Source organism: Cheilinus undulatus, linkage group 23 (genome assembly GCF_018320785.1).
Source record: "Cheilinus undulatus linkage group 23, ASM1832078v1, whole genome shotgun sequence".
NCBI lineage: Eukaryota > Metazoa > Chordata > Actinopteri > Labriformes > Labridae > Cheilinus > Cheilinus undulatus.
This window is the reverse complement of record NC_054887.1, coordinates 2162139-2187909: the sequence shown is the minus strand read 5'-3', so window position 1 is coordinate 2187909 and position 25771 is coordinate 2162139. Positions and strand designations below refer to the sequence as shown.

Here is a 25771-nt window from a genome sequence, read left to right as displayed (position 1 = left end):
CCTCAGAGCAGGCAAACACCACTGCTGAAATATTAATAAGGTAAACGTGCATGCTTGCTGTCATGACTACCAGATAAAGGGACTCATTTCAACCTTAGTAAGCGGTTTAGCAGGTAGCCAGGCTGTCAGTCGGTGTTTAACTCCCATCACAGTGGCGCTCAGGTCAGACTTGTTGCTTCTCTGGAGGTCAGATCAGAAAAACCTTCTTGTCTACCAGCGTGAAAACTGGGAAAAGCTATTGGTAACGCAGATTGTGAGGAATAAAGTGTGAGTATAGACAATTTTTAAGGAGCTAAATCACTTAGGCCTGTATGGATCCTATATGAGCAGTAATAATGCAGCCTGTAAAGCTATAATGTGTTTATGACAGTCAGTGATTTATATCCAGTAGGTAGACTTTGCCATATTGGCTGGCTTTAGTTGATTTCAAATACATTTAACATCCAGTATAACCTGGTGATAAACTCATGGGGTGAAACAGTGTGAACAAAAATAGAAAAAATCATTACAATGATATAAAAGCTACAAATAAACTTCCACATTGAGGTGAAATTTGATGCTTTAAGGAAAGAAAATTCTCTTCTGTTGTCTGCAGAAGCTCTAGTTTGCATGTGGATTGAAATATATAATGTATAAAGATGTATAACATAGAAAACAAGTTAGCAGACAACAGCTCGGCCTGCTATATTCATCCTGTTCAGCAGGTCCCTAAAATACCTCCCTTATGCAACGCTTGCAGCTGATTTAGTCTGCAGGTAGACAGCAGTAGTCAACATGTTGTGCATCTGTGCATTTGAAGTGAATGTTTAATATTTCTCATCTTTTTCAAGGTAAACTGCTCCGTTTCCACTCTGCAATGGCTGACATCATCCCCAGCTTCAGGGTATGCAGTCTCGTCTTCTTGCTGATTGTTAAATGGATGGATTGAACCCTCAGTCTAACTGCTTTAGATTATTATTGAAGAGTACCTACCCTCAGTAGCTGCTCCAGCTGCAGCATCTTGATGATTCCTAGGCTTCCTGACTCTTAAAAATGCCCCATTGTCCTCCTCATAGATGATATTCCAGCTCTGCTTCTCGTCCTCATGTTGCCAAATGCAGCAGAGATCCTCTAGAAACAAACATTCAGCAGACTTCTGACTGTGAAAACCAGAGAAACTAAACTAGTAGATATCCCAGCGCTTCAGTAAGTCCACAGATTTTTGCAAGGCGTTCCATTTAGCTCCTGACTTGTCTCTGAAATGAAAAAAATGACTGCAGTTTGGTCAAAATGGCACGAGTAGAGTCCATTCCTGTGCTTGTGCTCAGCACAATCCACTTTCCCAGCTCACGCTAAGTAGCTGGAGCTTTGCTTGTTTTCTGACCCTGAGTGGCTGACCAGTAGACAGCAGGCTCAGGTGGAGATTAGGACGGACATATGCAGACACCCACACAGACGTACAACCACAAGTGTTGGCTTGGGTTCTCAGATGTGTCGATGCTTTCCCTTCATTGTTTACTTAATCCATTCTTGATCCCAGCCAACACACTCGCTGCAAGATAACTGTGGAAAGGGATTATGAAGCATTGTGAGGACAGAGCTGCACCTTTCCTTTTGTTGTGAAAAGTCAAAAATGTTTAAAATGGCCCAAAGAGTGGGTGTAAAAAAATCTGTTCTTGACAAGTTAAAAAACGACGATCAAACCTTAGTTGAAGGCAAACTTTTAAATTAGTCAGTTAAATCTTTTTCTACAAATTTGAAGAACCAGAATAAAAGACAGTAACAGTACAGCTCATTTTGAATTACTCTTCACTTTCACATGGTAATGCACTGTTGTCACCCTCCACTCTCCTGCACTGTAATCTGGGATTATGGCACAAGCAGCCTTCTGCAGCCTGGAGGAGAGGATGAAGAGTGAGTCTAATCCCAGACAACTGGAGCAGATAACTAAATTACCTTAAAGAGATGTCTGTTTTCAACAAGAACTTCTGTTATTGCAGTGATACTCAACCTGTGGCTCTTTTGTGATTATTTGTGGCTCTTTAATAGCTTAATTTTAAATAATATTCCCCCAGAAAACCTTAAAAAAGGGAAACTTTTTTGCCCTTTTTCACCATTTTTTGGTCAGTTTTCACCCATTTAAGCTACCTTTTGTAATTAAATACCACTTTTTCCTACTTTTTTGCCCATTTTTGTCACTTTTTTGCAATCTTTAACACATTTTTTAACCACTTTTATCCCATTTTTGCCCTTTGTCATTTTTTTCTCCCCATTTTCACCCACTTAATTTACCTTTTGTCATTAAATACCACTTTTTTCCTAGTTTTTGCCCATTTTAGCCACTTCTTTTTGCCACTTTTATCTCATTTTGCCCTTTTTCACAATTTTTTAACCACTTTTCAACCATTTAAGTTACCATTTGCCATTAAATACCATATTTTTCCTACTTATTTGCCCATTTTTGTAACTTTTTACCAATTTTTTATCACGTTTGTCCCATTTTTGCCATTTTAAACATTTTTTTCCTCCAATTTTCATCCATTTAAGCTACCTGTTGCCATTAAATACCTTGTTTTTCCTATGTTTTTGCCCATCTTTGCCACTTTTTTTTCCAATTTTTGCCACTTTTATCCAAGCTAGCTTAAGCTAACTAAAAGCTAGCTTTTGCCATTAAATACCACATTATGTCTACTTTTTTGCAACCTTGTACCCATTTTTTATCATTCTTATCCCATTTTTGCCCTGTTCTTTCTCCCATTTTCACCCATTTAATTTACCTGTTGTGATTAAATACCACTTTTTCCTAGTTTTTGCCCATTTTAGCCACTTCTTTTCCCATTTTGCCCATTTAAGCTACCTTTTGCCATTAAATAGTTCTTTTTTCCTCTACTTCTATTTCCATTTTTGACACTTTTGTTTCCACTTTTTACCCATTTTTTTACCACTTTTATCCCATTTTTTCCTTTTTCACAGTTCTTTCTCCCCATTTTCACCCACTTAATTCACCTTTTGTCATCAAATAGCTCTATTTTCCTAGTTTTTGCCCATTGAGCCACTTCTTTGTGCCACTTTTATCCTATTTTTGCTCTTTTTCACCATTTTTTTCACTATACTTTTCATCCATTTAAGCTACCTTTTGCCATTAAATACTACTTTTTCCCTTACTTTTTCCCATTTTTGCCACTCTACTGCTTTTTGGCCATTTTAGTCACTTTTCACTCATTTTTAGACACATTTTTGCCACTTTTGAACCATTTTTGCTACCTGTTACTCTTTTTTTGTCACTTCTTACCCATTTTTGTTACTTTTTGACCCTTAAGCTCAACATTTTCGCCTGTTTTCATTGCTTTTTGACCATTTTGCCACCTTTAACTTATTTTTATCGCAACTTCAAGCTGTTTTTGCCACTTTTCACCTCTTAAATTGTGACTTTTGCAAAGGTATTTTTCAACAATTTTGCTCTCTGGTTGAGTAGGATGGAGCTACACTGAGTTATTGTGTTGAAAAGGACATCATGAAAAACATGACACATATTTCATAACCTACTGCCACGGTAGAACCTGATAGAGAAATCTTTTTAAGCTGTTTAGAGGCTATTTGATGCTGAGAGACAGGCTGGAGGAGCAGCTGTTATATGCATGTGTACATGGGTAATATATCCATTTAGCTTCCTGGTCCTGGTCTCACTGATATTGCGTTGTGTGTTGTGTGGTATCCCAGCATTAGAGGTGAACTGTTGATCATGTAAACTGAAATATCCTGCCACACTGTCAACATTAGCCCTGCTGGCCAAACACAAAGATTGGCTGGTAAACTGTGCAGCAGGTATTGTGAGGTCTGTGACTCCTCAGACCTCTTGTTTCATCACTGGTTTTCTTTTCCGTACAAGAGTTTCAGAGCTGTTATTTCTCCCTGGTTATTTTGCATGGATGGGCTCAAAACTACAGTCATGAACAAAAGTATCAGCAGCCCTGGAATCTTTCCACAAAAACACAAAGAAGAAAAAAGCCAGACTGGAGTTTGCAAAAATGTACCTGAGTAAGCCTCAATCCTTCTGGGAGAACATTTTGTGGACAGATGAGACTAAGGTAGAGCTTTTTGGAAAAGCACGTCATTCTACCATTTACAGAAAACAGAATGAGGCCTACAAAGAAAAGAACACAGTACCTACAGTCAAACATGGTGGAGCTTCAAAGATGTTTTGGGGTTGTTTTGTTGCCTCTGGCACTGGGTGCCTTGACTGTGTGGAAGGAATCATGAAATCCGGAGACCATCAAAATATTCTGGGCCGCAATGTAGGGCCTAGTATCAGAAAGCTGGGTCTGGGTCAGAGGTCATGGGTGTTCCAGCAGGACAATGACCCCAAACATACCTCAAAAAGCACCAAGAAATGGTTGGAGACAAAGCGCAAAGTGTATTTTCTGGAAAGATTGCAGGGGTGCCAATACTTTGGTCCATGACTGTAGTTAACAGAGGTGCAATGTTAGTTAATGCTGATTCATTCTAAAACTGTTTTCTAACCAGGCAGCTGATCTGGTTATCCAGCTGTCCCCCAATCCAAAGACCAAGCCTGAAGTCTCCACCTTTGGGACCGTCTTCACCGACCACATGCTGACCGTAGAGTGGAGTGCAGCTGAGGGCTGGCAGGCTCCGCTAATCAAGCCCTTTGGACACATTTCACTCCACCCGGCCTGTTCGTCGCTGCACTATGGCATACAGGTACATGCTGAATGGGCTTGAGCTTGTCTAGCACTCTTATAGTCGGCTGACTTCTCAAAGGGTTTTCTACACCACAGGTCACACCAGTCACGCCCTCCACAGTCACACACTGATGGCTGAGGTTTCTATGCAGAGTGTGATGGCCTGTGATACTTCTGTTGTTGTCTGAGTGGGCAGCGTGTCCAGCAGCACTCTACCATGCTCCTTTAAAACTTGTAGCTTAGTGGTGGTGTTGAGCTCTCTATCAGCCAGTCAGCAAGGTTTTCTGATTTAGAGTAGCACCAGCAAACACAATAAAAGATATGCTACATCTGGAGCAGATATAATTTTATTTATAATGATATTTACAGAGACCTAACAATGAACCACACATCAATCTGCTGTGAGATGATGGACAAAGTATTTGTAGGAATCATTTGAAGTGTTTTCACTGTGATTTAGCGGTCTGTCTCTAGTTAGAGTAGCAGTTTTCACTGAATCTCTTCTCCACTTTTCCACTCAGCTGTTTGAAGGCTTGAAGGCGTACCGTGGGGATGACAACCGTCTTCGCCTCTTCAGACCGATGCTCAACATGAGCCGCATGTCCAAGTCTGCTCAGAGGGCCTGTCTGCCTGTAAGATGGAGGGATGGATGGAGAAGCAGAGTTGTCCGTGATGTACTGAACACTGAATTTTCCTTTCTTCCTGCAGGCCTTCGATCAATCAGAGCTGCTGGAGTGTATCAGGCGACTGGTAGAGATCGATCAGGACTGGGTCCCGTATTCAGACTCAGCGAGTCTCTACATCAGACCCACATTTGTCAGCACTGAGGTAAGGGAGACAATAAACAGTGCATTCAATGTCAGAGCTTGTTTTTCAGAAAAAATTGTGTTTTCATGTGTCTATGATAGCCCTCCTTGGGTGTGAAGAAGCCCAGCTATGCCCTGCTGTATGTGATCCTGTCTCAAGCGGGGTCGTACTTCAACAACGAGGCAGAGGCTCTGTCCTTGTGGGCCGACCCAAAGTACACTCGGGCCTGGAAAGGAGGGACTGGAGACTGCAAGATGGGAGGGTGGGTGTGCACAAAGTGTATGCCTGATTTTTAAGCATTCAGAGGATGAATTCAGCTGAAGTATGTCAGGGCTGTGGGATTTTAAATGATCATGATGGCTTTTGTTGTTTCTGACTGTCTGCAGGAATTACGGATGCTCCTTAATGGCCCAGTACGAAGCAGTGGATTATGGGTGTCAGCAGGTGCTGTGGCTCTATGGAGATGACCACCAGATCACAGAGGCAGGAACAATGAACATCTTTCTCCACTGGATCAATGAGGATGAAGGTCAGTCACATTCCCAGACCCCCAGACAGTCACAAACTGCTGCAGACTAGAGTAGATGGAAGATGTGGGTGCAGAACGAACTGTGTTACAATCCTGCCCCCTCCTGGCAGAACAATGACATTACAACATAAACCTAAGAGTAGTCAGGAATTTGGTCCAGTTTCTGAGATTTACTTGTGCTTATTCTTAATTTTCCCTTCTTTCAGAGGAGGAACTTGCTACTCCACCCCTGGATGGTGTCATACTTCCAGGTGTTACCCGACAGAGCATCCTGGAACTAACCAGACAATGGGTGAGACAGACAAAACTAGATGAATTAGAATTAATAGATTAATAATCCAAATTATACATCATATTTAGCCTGGTCCCCTCTCTCCCCTGTGCTCAGGGTGAGTTTAAGGTGACAGAGCGCTACCTGACAATGAGCCAGCTGTGCTCTGCTCTGAAGCAGCAGCGTGTGAGGGAGATGTTTGGCTCCGGCACTGCATGCATGATCTGTCCTATAGGACACATAATCTACCAGGGACAGGTAAGAGAGAGAAGTATGCAGGTGTCTCTGCTCATTCATTTCAAACATACAGTTTTAGACTGAAAAACACCATTTTAATAAAGTTTATTTGATAGGAACCCTGCATGATCAGATAAGTTCATCTTGTTGGATAGATATTTGTGTCTCTCATGTGCATATTGAACTAAAAAACTCACTACATATCTGCATTTTTTGAGTAAATTTGAGCGTTTAAACTCACCAGGAGGCTGCCATGTTTGGTCAGCACTGGTACTGTGACGTCACTTAGCCATAGCGCTCCTCGCCGTTGCTATAGTAACCGCTGTTTCAGACTGGCAGCATGTTTTACTGCCATAACGGCTTTCATACCAGACATGAGTTTGCTTCGTTTGTCTCCCTGCTGTCAAAGCTCTGTCATTCCTCCTAAGTTTGACCTTAATAAAACTCATTACAAGTGACTGGACTCAGTGTATAGAGGAAATGGGCTGGTAGCTTTTCAATATAAAAGCTTTATGTACAAACGAAGAGAGTTCCTCTAAAAAAATGCTAAATTGGGCTTTTTTTTTTTTTTTTTAAAGGCACAAACTGAAAGTGTTTTTGTACCGTGTTTCTCTTTACCTGCAACCGTGTGGAAACAAAAAGCTTCATAAAGAGTAGAAGTTTGGAGAACAACTTTATTAAACAGACACATTTTAGCTCGTGGCCTCCATCTGGTTCATCAAGAAACAGATTTCAAACATAAGTATGTTTAAACATACATATTAAGTGATTCAAGACAGAACATGACAAGTGAAGGACAACATACAAGCATTACATACAGACGGTGGAGACAAGACAAGACAAGAGACAAGCAGGGACTCAACATTTTAACAGTCTGAAGGTGTTGAAGGCATATGTCTGTGTGTGTGTGTGGGGGGGGGTGCATGTGTGTGCGCATATATACATCATACATATGTATGTGTGTGCATGTATTTGTTTTGGGGGAGACATAACAGAAAGGTGAGGTTATGATTTGTCAAATTAAGTTGTGTTTAAGTTGTATAAATTCATGATAGACAGGAGGAGAGACACTGTAAGAATGCAGCATATACTGATAGGGTGTATGTATGGAAAGGAGTAGTTTATGCAGAAGAAAGAAAGAAATTAATACTTAATGTTGAAGAAGGAATGGAAAAAGAAAACAAAAAGAAACGAGATGAACTTGTCTGATCATGCTGGGTTCATTTTAAAAACATTTTTGGTGTATCTCAGGTGTAGAAATCTTACAGTAAACGATGAAATAGAATTTCAAAGTGATACTTATACACTCCCTGTTTCATAACAATTTCAAAAACTGTAATTTTGTAGTTTTTCTTTTACTTGAAATCTTCAGGTGAAGCCTTGGGCATTATTAGAACTCAGCTAAAATGTGTATTATGTCAAAAGTATAAAGTTATTTTTTTAGAATATTCCTGTTCACCCAACTGTCAGGAATAAAAATAAGAGAGGGTTACCATTCTCAGAGGGATCTTTATGGCAAATATGAAGCATACTGCAGTTTGCAACGGCACCTTTGTAGCCAGAGGTGGAAAAAGTAAATGGCTATGGTACTCAAGTAAAAGTACAGTTATTCTGGTTAAAATAAAGAAAGCTTACTTTAAGTACTACTGAGGAGCATCAGGAAAAAGGCAGGTTACACTTTATACATTAGTAGCCCCTAATCAGCCTGTAATGACCTAATTACAAACACACCATCCCCACTGTGGAGCACGGTAGTGGCAGCATAATGCTGTGGGGATGCTTCTCAGCAGCCGGCCTTGTAAAGGTAGAGGGGAAAATTAGTCAGGCAAAATAACAGAAAATCCTGGAGGACAATTTTATTCAGTCTGACAGAGAACTAGAGCTTGAGATAAGATTTATTTTACCAGTACATACTAACTTAGAAAAAGTTGGACTTTGTGTCTTGAACCTCCTTTAATTTCAGATAAATTTTAAAAGGTTTTTCTGTGTTTATTTGATTTAAAGTTGTTAATTGTGAATTGTGTTCAGACTTTTAGAGGCTTAGTTCTTTGATTAATGAGGGTGGTGGTCTCCTGTGAAAACACAGAGGAAACCTTATTTATCTCTACTGAACCCTGCAGCAGCATCTCTTAATATCTTTATCTGTTGACTTAACATTCAATGTGTTTTTGTAATTTCATTGAAAAAATGCCTTCACAGAGCTGATTCAGATACTATAACTGTGTGTTTTTGTGTGTTTTTAGAACTTGCACATCCCCAGCCAGGATAGAAACACTCAGATGACTTCCCGGATAGCTAAAGAACTCACTGATATACAGGTTGGTGGATGATAGACTCACTCAGACAAACATAAACGTAAACCTCCCACAGATGTTTCCCCGAGCTGAGCAACAGCTGGTTGAACGTCTGTGTTCTGTGCACTCCTGTCACCCTGAGGACTCCATCTCCAAGAGGAAGTAGGTTACTCTAAATAAAGCTTTCAGCGACTTGACTGAAGGTGAAAACAAAAAAACTGAAGTGCAAGTTGCAATACTGTCACTTCCTTCAACATTCATACTCATTTTGCAAACACATGTATTCATTAACATCAAGGAGAGGATAGTGACAAACATGAACGTTTCCTGGATTGAACATACGGCAGATTAAAAGCAATACCAAGCTTAACTTGTCCTACATCTTTGTAACTGCATGGCAGGTTTGTGATCTAGTGGTTATTATGTAAGCCAATTAGATCATTAAGTTTTTATATTATGAACAGACCCCGCAGGTCCTTGTTTGTTGTTTACCCACTGAATGCATTATTCTGCCTGTAAGTAGATAATAAGTGTGGTATCTCCCTGAATACTGAGTAATGACTCTGAAATATTCCACTTCTACAGTTTATGCAGCACTACAGGCTTTAAAGTTTCATAATGTTCTTTGCTGAAGGCTTAATTTAAGTTAAAGTGCATTTTATGTATCACCGACTTTTTGTTTATTGCGCTGTGAAATGAGCCGATTACTGCTGAGGGTGTGAGTATGAATGCAATCTTTACTTTGTGCTGGAAAAAACCCAAATATGGCTGAGATAAGGATCTGACTGAGTTTCTATGTTACCAGTGTAAACCATAGCCTTAATTGAAAAACTACAATACCCTTAATTGAAAAATTAACACACCCTTATTTTACAAACTACCACACCCTTATTTTACAAACTACCACACCCTCATTTTACAAACTACCACACCCTCATTTTACAAACTACCACACCCTTATTTTACAAACTACCACACCCTCATTTTACAAACTACCACACCCTTATTTTACAAACTACCACACCCTTATTTTACAAACCACCACAACCTTATTTTACAAACTACCACACCCTTATTTTACAAACTACCACACCCTTATTTTACAAACTACCACACCCTCATTTTACAAATTACCACACCCTTATTTTACAAACTACCACACCCTTATTTTACAAACTACCACACCCTTATTTTACAAATTACCACACCCTTATTTTACAAACTACCACACCCTTATTTTACAAACAACCACACCCTTATTTTACAAATTACCACACCCTTATTTTACAAACTACCACACCCTCATTTTAGAAACTACCACACCCTTATTTTACAAACTACCACACCCTCATTTTACAAACTACCACACCCTTATTTTACAAACTACCACACTCTTATTTTACAAACTACCACACCCTCATTTTACAAACTACCACACCCTTATTTTACAAACTACCACACGCTTATTTTACAAACTACCACACCCTTATTTTACAAACTACCACACCCTCATTTTACAAATTACCACACCCTTATTTTACAAACTACCACACCCTCATTTTAGAAACTACCACACCCTTATTTTACAAACTACCACACCCTCATTTTACAAACTACCACACCCTTATTTTACAAACTACCACACGCTTATTTTACAAACTACCACACCCTCATTTTACAAACTACCACACCCTTATTTTACAAACTACCACACACTTATTTTACAAACTACCACACCCTTATTTTACAAACTACCACACTCTTATTTTACAAACTAACATAACCCTATTTTTACAAACTACAACACCCTTATTTTACAAACTACCACACCTTTATTTTACAAACTACCATAACCCTCATTTTACAAACTACAACACCCTCATTTTACAAACTACCATACCCTTATTTTACAAACTACCACACCTTTATTTTACAAATTACCACACCCTTATTTTACAAACTACCACACCCTTATTTTACAAATTACCACACCCTTATTTTACAAACTACCACACCCTTATTTTACAAATTACCACACCCTTCTTGTACAAACTACCACACCCTTATTTTACAAACTACCATAACCCTCATTTTACAAATTACCATAACCCTTATTTTACAAACTACAACACCCTTATTTTACAAACTACCACACCTTTATTTTACAAACTACCATAACCCTCATTTTACAAACTACAACACCCTCATTTTACAAACTACCACACCCTTATTTTACAAACTACTACACCTTTATTTTACAAATTATCACACCCTTATTTTACAAACTACCACACCCTTATTTTACAAATTACCACACCCTTATTTTACAAACTACCATAACCCTCATTTTACAAACTACCACACCCTTATTTTACAAACTACTACACCTTTATTTTACAAATTACCACACCCTTATTTTACAAACTACCATAACCCTCGTTTTACAAATTACCATACCCTCATTTTACAAACTACCACACCCTTATTTCACAAACTACCACATCCTCATTTTACAAACTACCACATCCTCATTTTACAAACTACCACATCCTTATTTTACAAACTACCATAACCCTCATTTTACAAACTACAACACCCTCATTTTACAAACTACCACACCCTTATTTTACAAACTACTACACCTTTATTTTACAAATTATCACACCCTTATTTTACAAACTACCACACCCTTATTTTACAAATTACCACACCCTTATTTTACAAACTACCATAACCCTCATTTTACAAACTACCACACCCTTATTTTACAAACTACTACACCTTTATTTTACAAATTACCACACCCTTATTTTACAAACTACCATAACCCTCGTTTTACAAATTACCATACCCTCATTTTACAAACTACCACACCCTTATTTCACAAACTACCACATCCTCATTTTACAAACTACCACATCCTCATTTTACAAACTACCACATCCTCATTTTACAAACTACCACACCCTCATTTTACAAACTACCACACCCTTATTTTACAAACTACCATAACCCTTATTTTACAAACTACCATACCCTTATTTTACAAACTACCACACCCTTATTTTACAAACTACCATAACCCTCATTTTACAAATTACCATAACCCTTATTTTACAAACTACAACACCCTTATTTTACAAACTACCACACCTTTATTTTACAAACTACCATAACCCTCATTTTACAAACTACCACACCCTCATTTTACAAATTACCATACTCTCATTTTACAAACTACCACACCCTTATTGTACAAACTACCACACCCTCAATTTACAAACTACCATACCCTTTTTTTACAAACTACCACACCCTTATTTTACAAACTACCACACCCCTATTTTTCAAACTACCACACCCTTATTTCACAAAATTACCATAACCCTTATTTTACAAAAAACCATACGACTATGGCACATTTAAAGTCACTTAAATCGTTGAGGTTTTTAAGTTACATATATTTGGAGCTGAGTTTGATGCTAAAATACAGTTATGAATGGCCAAATACACATGCAGGAAAACAGAATAAGTATGTGTTTACCATGCCAAATTACAGAAATATACTTGTGTGCTTCTTGTTTGATAAGTTGCTAGGTCAAAGGTTTGAAGGTTAAACATAATATTTTCTGAATTTAATAATTCTCTGGGGGCCAGATAGAAAGCCATGGGGGGTGGGGGGGGGGCTGATGCGGCACCCCGGCCTCCAGTTGATGATCACTGATGCAGACCATGTTTACATCCCTTGGAGTACAGGGCTGCACTGTGAGCTGGATCCCATGGGTTCTGCAAATCTCGTGGGACCAGGCAGTTTTGACATTTCTGCAGGTCCTAACATATTTATTAGTGTAAGGGAAAGCAAGTGTTTACTATGATGGAATTAAATAAATAACATGTAATGTTTTCTACAACACAAACACACCCATGCCAGTCTGTGGATTATTCTTTCAAACAAGAAAATGACAGAGCCTGAAAAACTTTACGTCGTTAAAGGAATTAATTAGGTACTTTAAAGCACTTCTCCGTGCTCATATTGAACCAGATAACACGGTGAATGTGTCACATGTCGCTGATAGAATCATTCACTGAGAAATCACTGTTTGGTTGCTGTTCTGTCAGTTATAGTCACTGGTGCTGCATTAAAATGTTTTGATCTGTGTCAGTCTCCATGCATCCAAACAGTGGGATGCTTTGTTAAAGCTACACAAAAATGTCTGCACACTAAAACTTTGTAAATAAGTGAAAAGGCAGAGCTTTAATGCTCCCTTTATTGTGCTGTTAGCCAATCACAGCACACACACACTGGCATGCAGAGACGCTGAGACATTATGCAGTTATTTAGGGGAAAAACACCACTTTCCATGCAAATTGGCCTAACTGCATTTAAACATCTAATGATAAGGACAGTATTAATACAGCATAAATACAGTAAAGATTAGTCTACTGTCTATGAGAGCTGGGGGTGTGCTGCAACTTTTTGATGCACAAACTTTCCAGAGATCAGGAAGCAATTTCCCCTCAGTATGATTTTTAAATATAGCATGTGTAAGTATGCCACTCTGCCATTGCTTTTACTAAGCCATAACCAGGAGTTAAATCAGTCTGAGAATCTCAGCTGCTGTTTATCCATGTGTGGCACTGTTATGCATGAATATTAAACACAGATAGTTGAATCTGTGCAGGCTGCAGGCAGGATTGGATACACCTGTGGGTCTACCTCAGAGCAGGGATCGCTGCCATGCTAGCTGACCAGGTATTTGCATGAATATGAAGTTGAACAGGTATACCTAATAAAGAGATCACTGAATGTAGAGATGCAGCTCTTAAGTTCACATAATCAGTTTATGGTGCTGAATTTCTTAGCTGAGTTTTAAGTGGCGGGACAGCGTGTCCTTGCTAATTTGTTTTGATGACAGTAAAGTGATAGTGAGTCTTCACTTTGACGGTATCTGCTTAGACACATTCTGATTTGTTGATCTGTCTTATCTCTATGGTGACCTCCGTCTCTTTTATTTTGCGTTCCCTCTCTCTGACTCTGTGCTTTCTGTTCTACATCTGTGTTTGTTGTTTTGTCTCTCTGGTCAGTCTGGGGCAGGCGATTAGCATATCTGCCATCTCAATCACTCAGGCCTCGTGTGCACCCGTGATGTGTGTGGTGGAGTGATAAACCAAGTCTTAATAACTGATAACATGGTCTTAAGCCCACAGAGCCTCAGAGAGAAACCTAACACTGGAGTGTGGAGAGTTGGAGATAGGGGCAAGACAAACTCCTGAATTCTCTCATTAAGCTCGCTGTAATTGCACAAACCCAATTATTGCCTCAGCCTTTTGTGATCTTCAAAGCCGGGATGCTGCAAATGAAGCCTCGAACAAGTGGGTGAGGAGGAGGAGAAGGAAGATTCGAGGGGGGAAGCGGCGGCAGTGAAGCTTAATGAACAATAAAATCGACAAAACGCTGGAAAACGCTGCGCTTCTTCCGCAGCGCTGTTAAATCTGTTGACATTTCATTTGGAGGGAAGCAGTGCAGTGTTATCCCCCCACCCCCGCCCCTCTTCAAGACAACATTGTGCAACAAACAAACGAGTGGTCTGAGGCAGCAGATGAAAGATGGGTTTACTAAGTCGCCCTGCTGTTCCTCTTTCAAGTTAATTAGAAATCACATTCTTTTGTTTCCCCTTCGCAGGCGTTTATTTACTTTCTCACTTCGACCATTAGAACAAATTTGCAACATGAGACACAAATAATTGGATTTGTCTCCGCGGCTGTCACGGATTGGGGAACATTTTGTTTTGATTTTTATTATTCTTCCTTTTCTCTGTTGTGTTGTGTTCTGTTGGTGGCTGAGTTTGCAGATTTGCTTACGGATATTTGATTTCATTTCTTGATTTGTGTTTTGCTCGCAATTAGGCAGCACTGAGCAAGTTTAGCGTAGTGTTTTGAGATTTTCATAACTTTTTAGGCCAATAAAGAAGCGGAGACTGTTGTAAACTTTCCATGACCTTTGCTCTCTTACAGTACGGACGCACGCCCAGCAACTGGACCTTCCTGGTGTAGCAGTGATGAAGAAGCCATGCAGGGACGCTCCTGTGCAGCGACACGACTGTGTGCACGAAGGGACAGACCAGAGAGATGATGTAGATGTAATGAGAAGACAATGCATGTGCAATATTTGTAGTCTCACTGCAATATGTTGAAAAACTACCCTGGCGTTGGTGTCACACCACTTTAGCTCCCTTAAAACTTAGATTAATAATTATTACACTACTGTCCAAGGTAATTAACAAAAGTAGGCTAATGTCTCATGCAATACTTCACAATAACTTACAGAAATGCAGTCACCATGGCTTATTCTGTCGCCTCTTATCTTTTCTCAAACTAACATCCAGTGCAGCTGTGGATTTGTTATAAACCAGCTACAGGGTGGTTTTAGCACAAGGTTTTCCAAATCACATGAAAACGTGTATTTATGTCATCTTTAAGGGCTGCTCTCTACAAAAAGAGAGAGAATTTGTTGGCTTTTCTATGGCTAATAAATCTGTAACCATGACCTTTAAAACCTGCAAAATAAAGAGTAACATTTTAACCAGATCATCATGATGCTGCGTTGAAGAAAAATGAGTCTTTGAAGGAGCCTGAGGCAAACTGGTGCAAATATGTCCTGACACAACATGAATAAGTATTTGCCCCTCTTTTTGATTCCTGATTTTTTTTTTTTTTTTTGCATATTTATCACACTTAAATGTTTCATATCATCAAAACAATTTTAATATCTCACAAAGACAACCCAAGTAAATACAAAATGCAGTTTGTAAATGATGATTTTATTTATTAAGGGGAAAAACCCAAACCTATCAGTCCCTGTGTGAAAAAGTAATTCCCCCCTTGTTAATTATGAGGTAACTGTGTTTGAGCACAGTTTTTGGAAAGCTGAGTTCAGTTTTACTGTCCACACCCAGGCCTGATTACCTCCAGAAAGCTGTCAGACAAAGTGATGTAGGCTCAAATGCTGTTATTTTACTCCAGATGTAACGGGACACACACCTTCCAGAAAGTTCTACTTCTGTCTGATCAGTCCACAAAATATTGCTCCAGAAGTCTTGGGGATCATCAGGATGTTTTTAGTCAAATGTGAGACGAGTCTTTGTGTTCTATTGTGTCAGCAGTGGTTTTGGCCTTGGAACTCTCCCATGATGCCATTGTTGCCCAGTGTCTTTCTGATGGTTGAGTCATGAACTCTGACCTTAGCTGAGGCCAGTGAGGCCTGCAGGTCTTTGGATGTGGTTCTGGGTTCTTCTGTGACCTCCTGGATGAGTCGTCATTGCACTCTTAGAGTCATTTTGGTTGGCCGACCACTCCTGGGAAGGTTCACCACTGTTCCCAGTTTTCTCCATTTGTGGATAATGGCTCCGACTGTGGTTCTCTGGAGTCCCAAAGCTTTGGAAATGTCTCTGTAACCTTTTCCAGACTGATAGATTTCAATCGCTTTGTTTCTCATTTGTTCTTGAATTTCTTTGGATGGTGGTGTGATGCGTTTCTTTCTGAGATCTTGTAGCCTACTTCACTTTGTCTGACAGCTTCTATTTAAGAGATTTCTTCATTTAACAAATCTGGAGGTAATCAGGCCTGGGTGTGGCCAGTGAAACTGAACTCAGCTTTACAAGAACTGTGGTCATCACAGTTAACTCATGATTTAACAAGGGGGGAATTACTTTTCCACATAGGGTCAGATAGGTCTGGATTTTATTCCCTCCTTTTATCCTTAGTTTATTTTGACCCTGAAAAAAATAACCATGCTTATCAATGAACCAAATCTCATTTTTAAGTCAACTGTGTAATATAGCATTACTAAAAATGTAAATGTATTTTGTAAAAAAAAAAAAAAAAGAAAAAAAATAGAAAAGAAAAGAAAAGAAGATAAAAAAGAAAAATGGATTAAAATTGGAATATATGAAGTAATAATGGCAAAAAAAAAAAATGTGGAAAAGGTAGTGAAATTGGATCTTAAAAGTAGCAGGGATGGGGGGAGCAGGTGGCCCGGTGGTTAGGGGTGCTCCCCATGTACGCGGGCGGACCGGGTTCGAACCCAGCCTGAGGCCCCCTGCTGCATGTCTCTCCCCCACTCTTGACCCTGCTTCCGGCTCTGTCCACTGTCCTCCTCCATCTAATAAAGGCACAAAAATAAATCTAAAAAAAAAGTAGCAGAGATGGGTTGGAAGTGGCAAAAATGATTTAAGAATGGAAAAAAAATTGCCAAAAAAGGCTGAAATGGGAGACAGTTGCAAAAATGGACATAACTGCAATTGCTTTAAATTGTCAAAAAAGGGTGGAAATCTCTTAAAATGGGAAGAGAAATCGATATAAACTGGAAAAAAGTGCTAACTGAGAAGGAAAAATCCCAGATATTGGCAGAAATTGGTCAAACTGGCAACAATGTGCATATCAGATTGTGAAATGTGCTTAAAATGAGAAAAAAAATAGGCATATAAAATGGTAAAATGGGGTTAATAGTAGCAATAGCAATAGCAATTATGGGTCAACAGAGGCAACATTTGGCTTATGTGGAAAGAATTGGTTTAGAAGTGGCAAAAACAGGCAGAGAAAAGTGGCTGAAAGGGTTTAAATTGGCAAAAATAAGTGTTAAATGGCAAAATGTATTAAAATTTGTGGGAAAAGTGATGAAAACTGGTCAAAATTTGGCAAAATTGGTGTAAAGTGGCAACAGTGGGATTTAAAAAATATTCTAAATTTTTTTAGGGAATCTGGAGACCCCCTCTTAGTGTATTGCGACCCCCAATGGGGTCTTGACCCAAAGGTTGAGAACCACTGCCTTATACAACACAACCTCAAAAATACTGAACTATCCCTTTAATATAGGCCCTTTGCTGGGGGCCTCAGACCCTTCTGAGGACCTCTAGAATTAAACCTGCATTTGGATTTACTTGAGAAAAGCTTCCACTGTCTTTGATGATGCTGACGATTGTAAATGTCTACCTGACATTCATTCTGCACACAAACACACACACACACACACACACACACACACACTTAGAGAGACCTGGAACAGAACCAAAGCCATCAGCATAATGGAGTCATAACAGAAAGCCATCAAACCAGAGAGCCCTTGGCTGTTTGGCTTTGTAGATACATGTGAGTGTGCACAAACGAACACGCACACAAGTCAGGAAACGCTGTAGTTTCAAAAGAAACTCTTGAGGTAATTCATGTCCACGTTTATGCCTCATTAAATAGGATCTTGTCTTTATGTCCTCTTTGTCTGTGCTCAGATTGAATGCACATGCATGCATGTGCGTGTGTTTTTAAAGGGGATGCCGAGTGGCATGCTGAATGATTTTTGGCTCCTTGCTAAGACAGCTCATTTTGGCAGCAGCCTGCTTCTTGTGTGCAGTGGCACAGCTGGTCTAGAGCCTAGCTAGTGTACACATGAACACGCTTCTAAATGCCAAGTATCATCTAGCCTCTTTAATCTAGGCCACTGGTGAGATGACCACAACATCTATCCTAGTATCATCTAAATTCCTTTCCTATCTATTGTTTGACTTCTCCTAAATGAAATGTCCCAACAGTTGGTCAATTATCATTAGCTATAAATGAGTTTCTCCAGCTCTCCACTCCATTATTGGCCCACAGGGACCATTAAAATGACACCTAATCTGATCTAAATGACATCTAGACAGGTGAGGACACGTTGTTAAAGGGCATGTTGGAAGTTAGCTTTACTCCAACTGTTCCAGGAACACAGAGTTGTTGTTCCACTCATATTTACTCTGAGTTGACAAGTGTTGATTGGACGTCGCCTGTCAACACAAAGATCTGACGTGCCTCTGAGGAAGTCCCTACTTGGTGTTGAAGTGGCTGATGTTGTGAAGTGATGGAAACACTGGCACTGTGCCAGAGAAAGTTTTAGTCTGAACTGTTCAACATCTTACCCTTCATGTTTTTATAAAGCACTGTGAGTCTGGATTGTGGTCTTTAATTGTTTAGTCCTACTTATGCATGGGATGCATCAACTTTTGAAACAACGAAGAAGTCTCAAAAAAGCTGAACTGTATCATTACCTCCGCCGAGGAGGTTATGTGATCGGGAGGGTTTGGTGTCATAACATGGCGAATAGTGATGGAGATTGGGAATGACAAACACTGTGGAGGTAGAGACGTAGTAGAAGCCTAGAGTAGAAACCATAGGAGAAAACGCACAGCCAATGCCTGCTTGGTGATGTCAGAATATGCAAATTACATGACTGAAGATTTTTTAAAGGATTCTTTACTATTGGGGGATAGGGCTAATGGTGGAGGTCTGCGCTCTCCGAGTGCTTTTCTAGTTAATCATTTATTTACAAACCATGCAGAGGTAGAATTGTTTCCTGATCACTGGAAAGTTTGTGTGTTGTAAAAACTCAGACAGTAGGCTAATCTTTAATGCCATGCTGTTTCTATCTCTATTACTGGATGTTTAATGCAATAAGGCCATAGAAAGGGGTCTTTTTCCCCAAGTAACAGCATAATGGCTCAGCTTCTCTGCGCGCTGGTGCATATGTGTGGTGATTGGTCTATTTAAGCTGTGCCTTTGGACTTCTTTACAAATTTGTAGTGCACACACTTCATTGTGGAGTTTTAAGAAAGCATCACATGGCCTACCTGCCATGTAACACAGAGACAGATCCATATTCAAGCATGTTTACGCAGCACCGGACGCTACAGCTGACAGAACAGCGATTAAACTGACTTCTCAGTGAATAACTCTAACATCAGCATGTGACTTATCTCCTGTACTATCTTTTTTAATATGAGCATGGAGAAGTGGTTTAAAGAGCGCTGACTTTGAATGGGGATCATGGAGCAGGTGTATCATCTCACTTAAATTCCTGCTGGTGTGTTTCAACAAAGTCCAGTTGTGTTCCAGCTCTTTCTCTTTCTAACACGCTTGTAGCAAATGGAACGTATTCAACTCAGGTGTGACGTCATTTCCTGCTCTGATATCTGACCTCTGAGATATATGGAACAAAGCAGGAGTCCCCAAATGATGACCTGGTGCAACATTTTAGGACTTTTATTAAAAATATGCACATATTTATGTTTTTTTCATGGCACAAGTTTCAAACCAGGACACCCAAAAAAATCTTCTGAGAGGAATCAAAGACCACTGGAGCAATGGTGTGGCTTGCAAATCAATACAGACAGACATGCCACCAATAATAGTCTTAAGATTTAAGGCAGGGCCTTGGTATAATAAACATCCAAATAAGGGTCTAATAAAGTAGGTCTGTAAATATATACCAACATTTTTGTAAAAGAAGAAACTTAGGATGTTAGTAATCATGGCTGTTTTCTTTTTATACTAATCCATATCTCTGTTCAATTATCAAACATTATTGTCTTAATATCTTTAAATTCTCTGCCAAAGTATCTCCGTTTCCTTTAGCTCCTGGTGTTTTTCCTCCAGATCTTCCTTTTCTTTTTTCCCTCTCTCCATCTCTCTTCTCCCTCCCTCACAGACACCAGGGACCCCGGCAGGCCGCTCCCATTCAGCCTGGAGACGCCGATGATGTTTTAATTGTCACTTCTTGTTAAGGCTGCCATGACATTCACGTGGGGACAGAGGGGAGGCGTCCGGCGTAATCAGAGGAAATGGAGAGAGAGAGAGAGAGAGAGAGAGAGAGATGGCACCCATTCAGCTCCTAAGAGTGGTATTTGGCTCTGAGCTGTGTGCCTCCTTCTCCTTCTACCCTCTCTCTCACCCCGCCGGGGCTTGATCTGATTTGACAAGCGCAACGCTGTCATCTTGAGTTTGTCCAATTTGAAATTCTAATTAATGAACTCGGCGCCACTTTGTGTTTTTGTCGTTGTTGTTGTGTTATTCCTCTTCCTCTCCTTTCTTCCAAGGCCACTTTGCCTTCTATTTGTCTTTTCCTTACCCTTCCCTCACTCCTGCGGTCTTCTTGGGAGGCGGTGTGACTGCAGAGGCTGCCGGCCTCGCTGGGTGATATTGTGGTCTCACACCATAGCAGATGATATCAGTGGCTTTGGGTCGCCCAATTAGAATCAAGCTGTGTGATTTTGTGTGTGCAGTACGTTTGCACGTGTGTGTTTGTGCATCTCTGTTTTGCTTTTTCTCAGAATCCTAATGAGGAGGCAGAGGGATCGGTGATGGCTGCTGATGCTAAAGGGCAGAGAAGTGGTCAGTCTCTCTTTCCAAAACTTCACACATCCAATGGCAGCTCAGAGGAAAACTCCATCTCGATGTTCTTTATCACTTCTCATCTCGCATTTGTGAACAACAAGTCAGCATATGTCTACCAGACTATAATCTCATGGCACAAGACGAGCCGTCAACCCCAGGTGTTGATGGATCGAAGATACCCTTCCACTAATGCAGAGTGATGTCTATTTACATATCATAAGGAGTTATGAATGACAGGAAAGGCAAAGAAACACAGGAATTCAGCCTCAGTCTTTGTTAGATATGCTGTCAGCATGAAACAGTTTGCTCCATTATATTTCCTTTTCAGCCTTTTTCATGTATGATGCAGGGACCAGGGGTAGTAGTCTTGATTGTAGGGGCAGTTAGGGCTGTGGCTTTGGTTTAGCATCAGCATCAGACCTGGAGCTTACATGCAGAGTCTGGTAAAGACAGTGCTGGTTGGTCTGTGTCAGCCGTTTGCTGGAAGGTCAGATAAATCATTTCCAAGATCCTGAACATCCCCCAGAGTTCTGTTAAATCCATCATGAAGAAATGAAGGACTACGTCACGTGTAAATCTGCCTAGATCAGACCGTCCTCACAAACTGAGTGAGCGTGCAAGAAGGAGACCAGTGAGAGAGGACACCAAGACCCCTATGACTACTCTGAAGGAGCTCCAAGCTTCAGCAGCTGAGATGGAGAGACTCTGCAGACAACAACTGTTGGCCGGGTTCTTCACCAGTCAGAGCTTTATGGGAGAGTGGCAAAGAGAAAGACACTGTTGAAGAAAATTCAGATTCAATCTGGACTAGAGTTCACCAGAAGGACTGTGGGAGACTCCATGGTCAAGAGGAAGAAAGTCCTTTGGTCTGATGAGACCAGAATGGAGCTTTTAGACCATCAGACCAGACACCAAACACTGACATCACCACAAACACACCATCCCCACTGTGGAGCACGATGGTGGCAGCATCATGATGTGGGGATGCTTCTCAGCAGCCGGCCCTGGAAGGCTTGTGAAGGTAGAGGGTTAAAATGAATGCAGCAAAATAAAGAAAAATCCTGGAGGACAATTTTATTCAGTCTGACAGAGAACCACGGCTTAGAGATTTATTTTCCAGTCAGACAATGAGCCGAAGCATCCAGAGAAAGCTACATTTACTTCATTAACATTAGTTTATAGAAATCTGTTTTCACTTTGACATTAATGTTTGTTTTTTTACAAAAAGAATCTAAATTATTTTGATAATGGTTGATTTATAGAATCAACAAAAAGGTAAAATACACGAACAATCCAGGTGCTGTATGGATGTTTTCAAACAGAATTAAAAGGTCAACAAATGAACCGTACTTTTATGGCTGGAGGTATGACAGTGTGGCTCACCCACGCATGGTCTGTGTGTGTGTGTGGTACACTGATATTGTTCAGTATAATTAGCTTCCTTTCTGCTTCCATATATTTGAGTTTTTTGCTCTCTTAATCTTTATGCATGCATACCTTTAAATATGTATACACATTGTATATTTATTCTTTCAGAAATAACTCAACAAAAATCATTTGAAATGAATTTATACCAGAATGTTTCAGAGGAGACACAACATTCCCAACAGAGCCTATAAAGTCTTTTCAAATATGTTTTGAATCTCAGTAACCAGCCCTGTGCAGGTGAGGATGCTGCAATCCTCTCCACTGGCTTCACATGGAGGCACATTTATAAGACTGGAGTCCAGTTCACTGTCAGTGAATATGAAGCCTTTTTACCAGAGTTGTTTTTAAGTGAACACACTGATACAGAAGCTGGATCTGTTTCCCTAAAATGCAATCCTGGACATGAATCAGTCTGATACTGAAAGCTTTTTATCCTGTTCAGAGTTGATGGAAAATCTTTGATGCTCCTTGGCTTCAGTCGTTTAAATAGCTGAAATAAAATAACATACGTTTACATTATTCCTCTGAAATATATGACCTCATCTGACGTTTGGATAGTTTGATTCTGGCTGTTTTGTGGTTTATACTGAAACAGATGCATTTTCCACATTTGTCACATATCTATTCAGCTTTTTTCCTCTTAAAGCTTTGCTGTTGACGCCTCCCTCCCCCTTACACACTAAAGCTCAGCTCAACCTCCAGAGACCTGAGCTGTGAAACTTTCATAAAGCCTAACAATTACCACAAAAAAATCCCTTAAAATTTCTCTATTCCTTAAAATTTTAAAGAAAATTCTCTGTAAATTTTTGTATCAATTCCCTGAAAAAGTTATGAACACATGTTCCATAATTTCATGAAAATTTGAGAAAAAAATCCTCAAACATCCAAACAAATCCCCTTAAATTACTGTTTTTAATTCAAAGGACACCAAATCCCCCAAATTCCAACATAAACACAGACAAATAAACTTCAGTAAACATAAAATAACCTTATCAAATTATTAATGATTTAATAATTATTTAGATTGATTATTAAATAATTATTTAATCCCCCTAAATATCCGAAAAAAATCTTAATTCTTAATTTCCCCTGGTTCCCACATAAATAAAAAAAGTGAATACATTTCAGAAATTTTCTTTGAAAATAAATAAATTTCAAGTAAGCTCCCCAGTAGATTCAAACAAATTACCATAATCCCCATTAAAATACAAACACATAAAAAAATCCATGTTTATTCCTTAAAATTTTAAAGAAATTTCTCCATAAATTTTTGTATCAAATTCCATGAAAAATGTAAAAACACATGTCCCAAAATTTCATGAAAATTTGAGAAAAAAATCCTACAACATCCACACAAATTCCCTAAAATTACTGTTTTTTTTTTAATTCAAGGACACCAAATCCTCCAAATTCCAACATAAAAACAGAAAAATACACTTCTTAAACATAAAAAAAACTCTCATCAAATTATTAATTATTTAATAATTATTTAAATTAATAACTAAATAATTATCAAATCCCCCTAAATATCCTAAAAAACCTTAATTCTTAATTTCCCCCAATTCCCACTCACATAAAAAAAATGTGGATAAATTTCCCAAATAGATTTCAGAGAAAATAATCCCCCTAATCTTCTAATGATATCCTCCAAAATATACAAATTCATCTCCATATTTTTATATGAAAAATACCCTTAAAAATACCCCAAAATGACCAAACAAACTCCCTAAAATTTCCATGAAAATTTCTGAAAATGTCACAGCCATTTTACCTCAGAGGACATTGAGGATAATTATATAAAATCCTGGCAGCAGAAACTCTTCCTCTACTGTAGAGAAGCCTAAACGTCCCGTCCTCATACGTGCATGCAGGGTCTAGGAGGTTAAATCAGAGTGATGCTGGGAAGAGACAGATAAATCTGGGCATGCCTTCTCCTACCAGCTGGTGGTGCTAGCAGCCTACAAACCGTCGCCCTGCCTCCCAGACGGAGGGATGGAAACAGGGAGAACCAACAGGGAATGTGTGGAGTGAGTGAGTTCTGGAGGCCTGCCAATCATGATGAAAAACCACTGCAGAACTAATCTATTTCCATGCCCGTCCTAATCCAGCACCACAACTATGGCATCATTTAATCACAAAATCATCATCACCATCACCAGCATCACCATCATCCTCCTCTCCCTCTCTCCCCTCCCCCCTCGCTGCATTAATAAAAATGTATTTTTTGTAAATAAGAGCTTGTGATTAAGAGCAGATTAGCGCGCGCCTTCAGACGGACAGACAGACAGAGCCTGATGGGTTTTGTTAACACGGGAGTAACACTGGGTGTCAGTTGTGTGCGTCTGACATTACATCAACGTTATCCTCCTGCCGCTCATGTTATTGCTCTTGGCTTAGAGTTTTAGGGGACTTTTTAACAGCAGCATTGCTTAAGAGCTTAGAGTAAATGGATGGATGGATAGATGGATGGATGAAGATCAGGCACACACACACACACACACACTCATGCACAGAGAGATCAGTGTCACTCACACAGCTTCAGCACCAAAGCCTGATTTGCTTTGTGGTAAAAGCTGTTTTATTTCTCATCTGTGTTGTAATGGAGATGCTCCGCTGTCACTCTGTGCTTGAAGTCTCATTTTGTGTTGAGAGGAGAAAAATCAGCCATTTTGCTGCTCTGGTATTAAAACAGAAATGATTAAACTTCATTTCTCTAAAGGTCAGTTTTTCAGGATGGAATAAACCCAAAAGATGATTTGAACAATCTCTCCCTGCCTTTTCTCTTAATGCACATGCAATATTATAATTATAAATATAAGATAACATTCCCTATAGCGTCGTTTTCAGCCTTTCTTCATGTTTAAAGGCTCTAGAGGCTCACTCCAGGACTCTACAGAGCTTTCCTGCTGCTGTATTAAAAACTCTCCAAATGTTTAAAAAGAGAGGGTGTGAGGGTCTGACCTGGTTTTATTTCAAACTCTCTTGGAGGCAGACTTTGTTCTGCATCCTGGCTAAAAGCAGAGTTATAGTGAAGCACATGTCTCTCTAAAATTAAACAGCTGATGAGAATATTTCTAATCTGAACCAGGTTGTTCTATTTTGACGTACCGGCCTGTTGCTCTTCCTTCTGTGCAGCCACGAGGGAAAATATTCCAACATTTAAAGGCTGCAATTCAATCACAGAATCTCTGTAGTTAATCACGACTAACGGCCCCATTTTTTAAAATTTCATTTTAAATTTCCAGTTTTCTTTTTGTCTGTGTTGACTTCCTGTTTGTCTACAGATCAGCTTTTAGATTTGACCATGAGCTGAAGTGTGGAAAAAGGA

At 39.5% G+C, this 25771-nt stretch overlaps 1 protein-coding gene across 1 annotated transcript; it reads left to right on the top strand.

Annotated features, from left to right (window-relative positions):
- Window positions 1-856: 856 nt before the first annotated feature.
- On the top strand, window positions 857-14871 carry bcat1 (branched chain amino-acid transaminase 1, cytosolic). Its single transcript, XM_041781152.1, has 10 exons — window positions 857-883; window positions 4504-4698; window positions 5201-5311; window positions 5388-5507; window positions 5588-5748; window positions 5873-6015; window positions 6222-6307; window positions 6404-6544; window positions 8767-8841; window positions 14833-14871. Exons 1-10 carry the CDS (start codon window positions 857-859, stop codon window positions 14869-14871), a joined length of 1098 nt encoding a protein of 365 aa, XP_041637086.1.
- Window positions 14872-25771: the final 10900 nt, after the last annotated feature.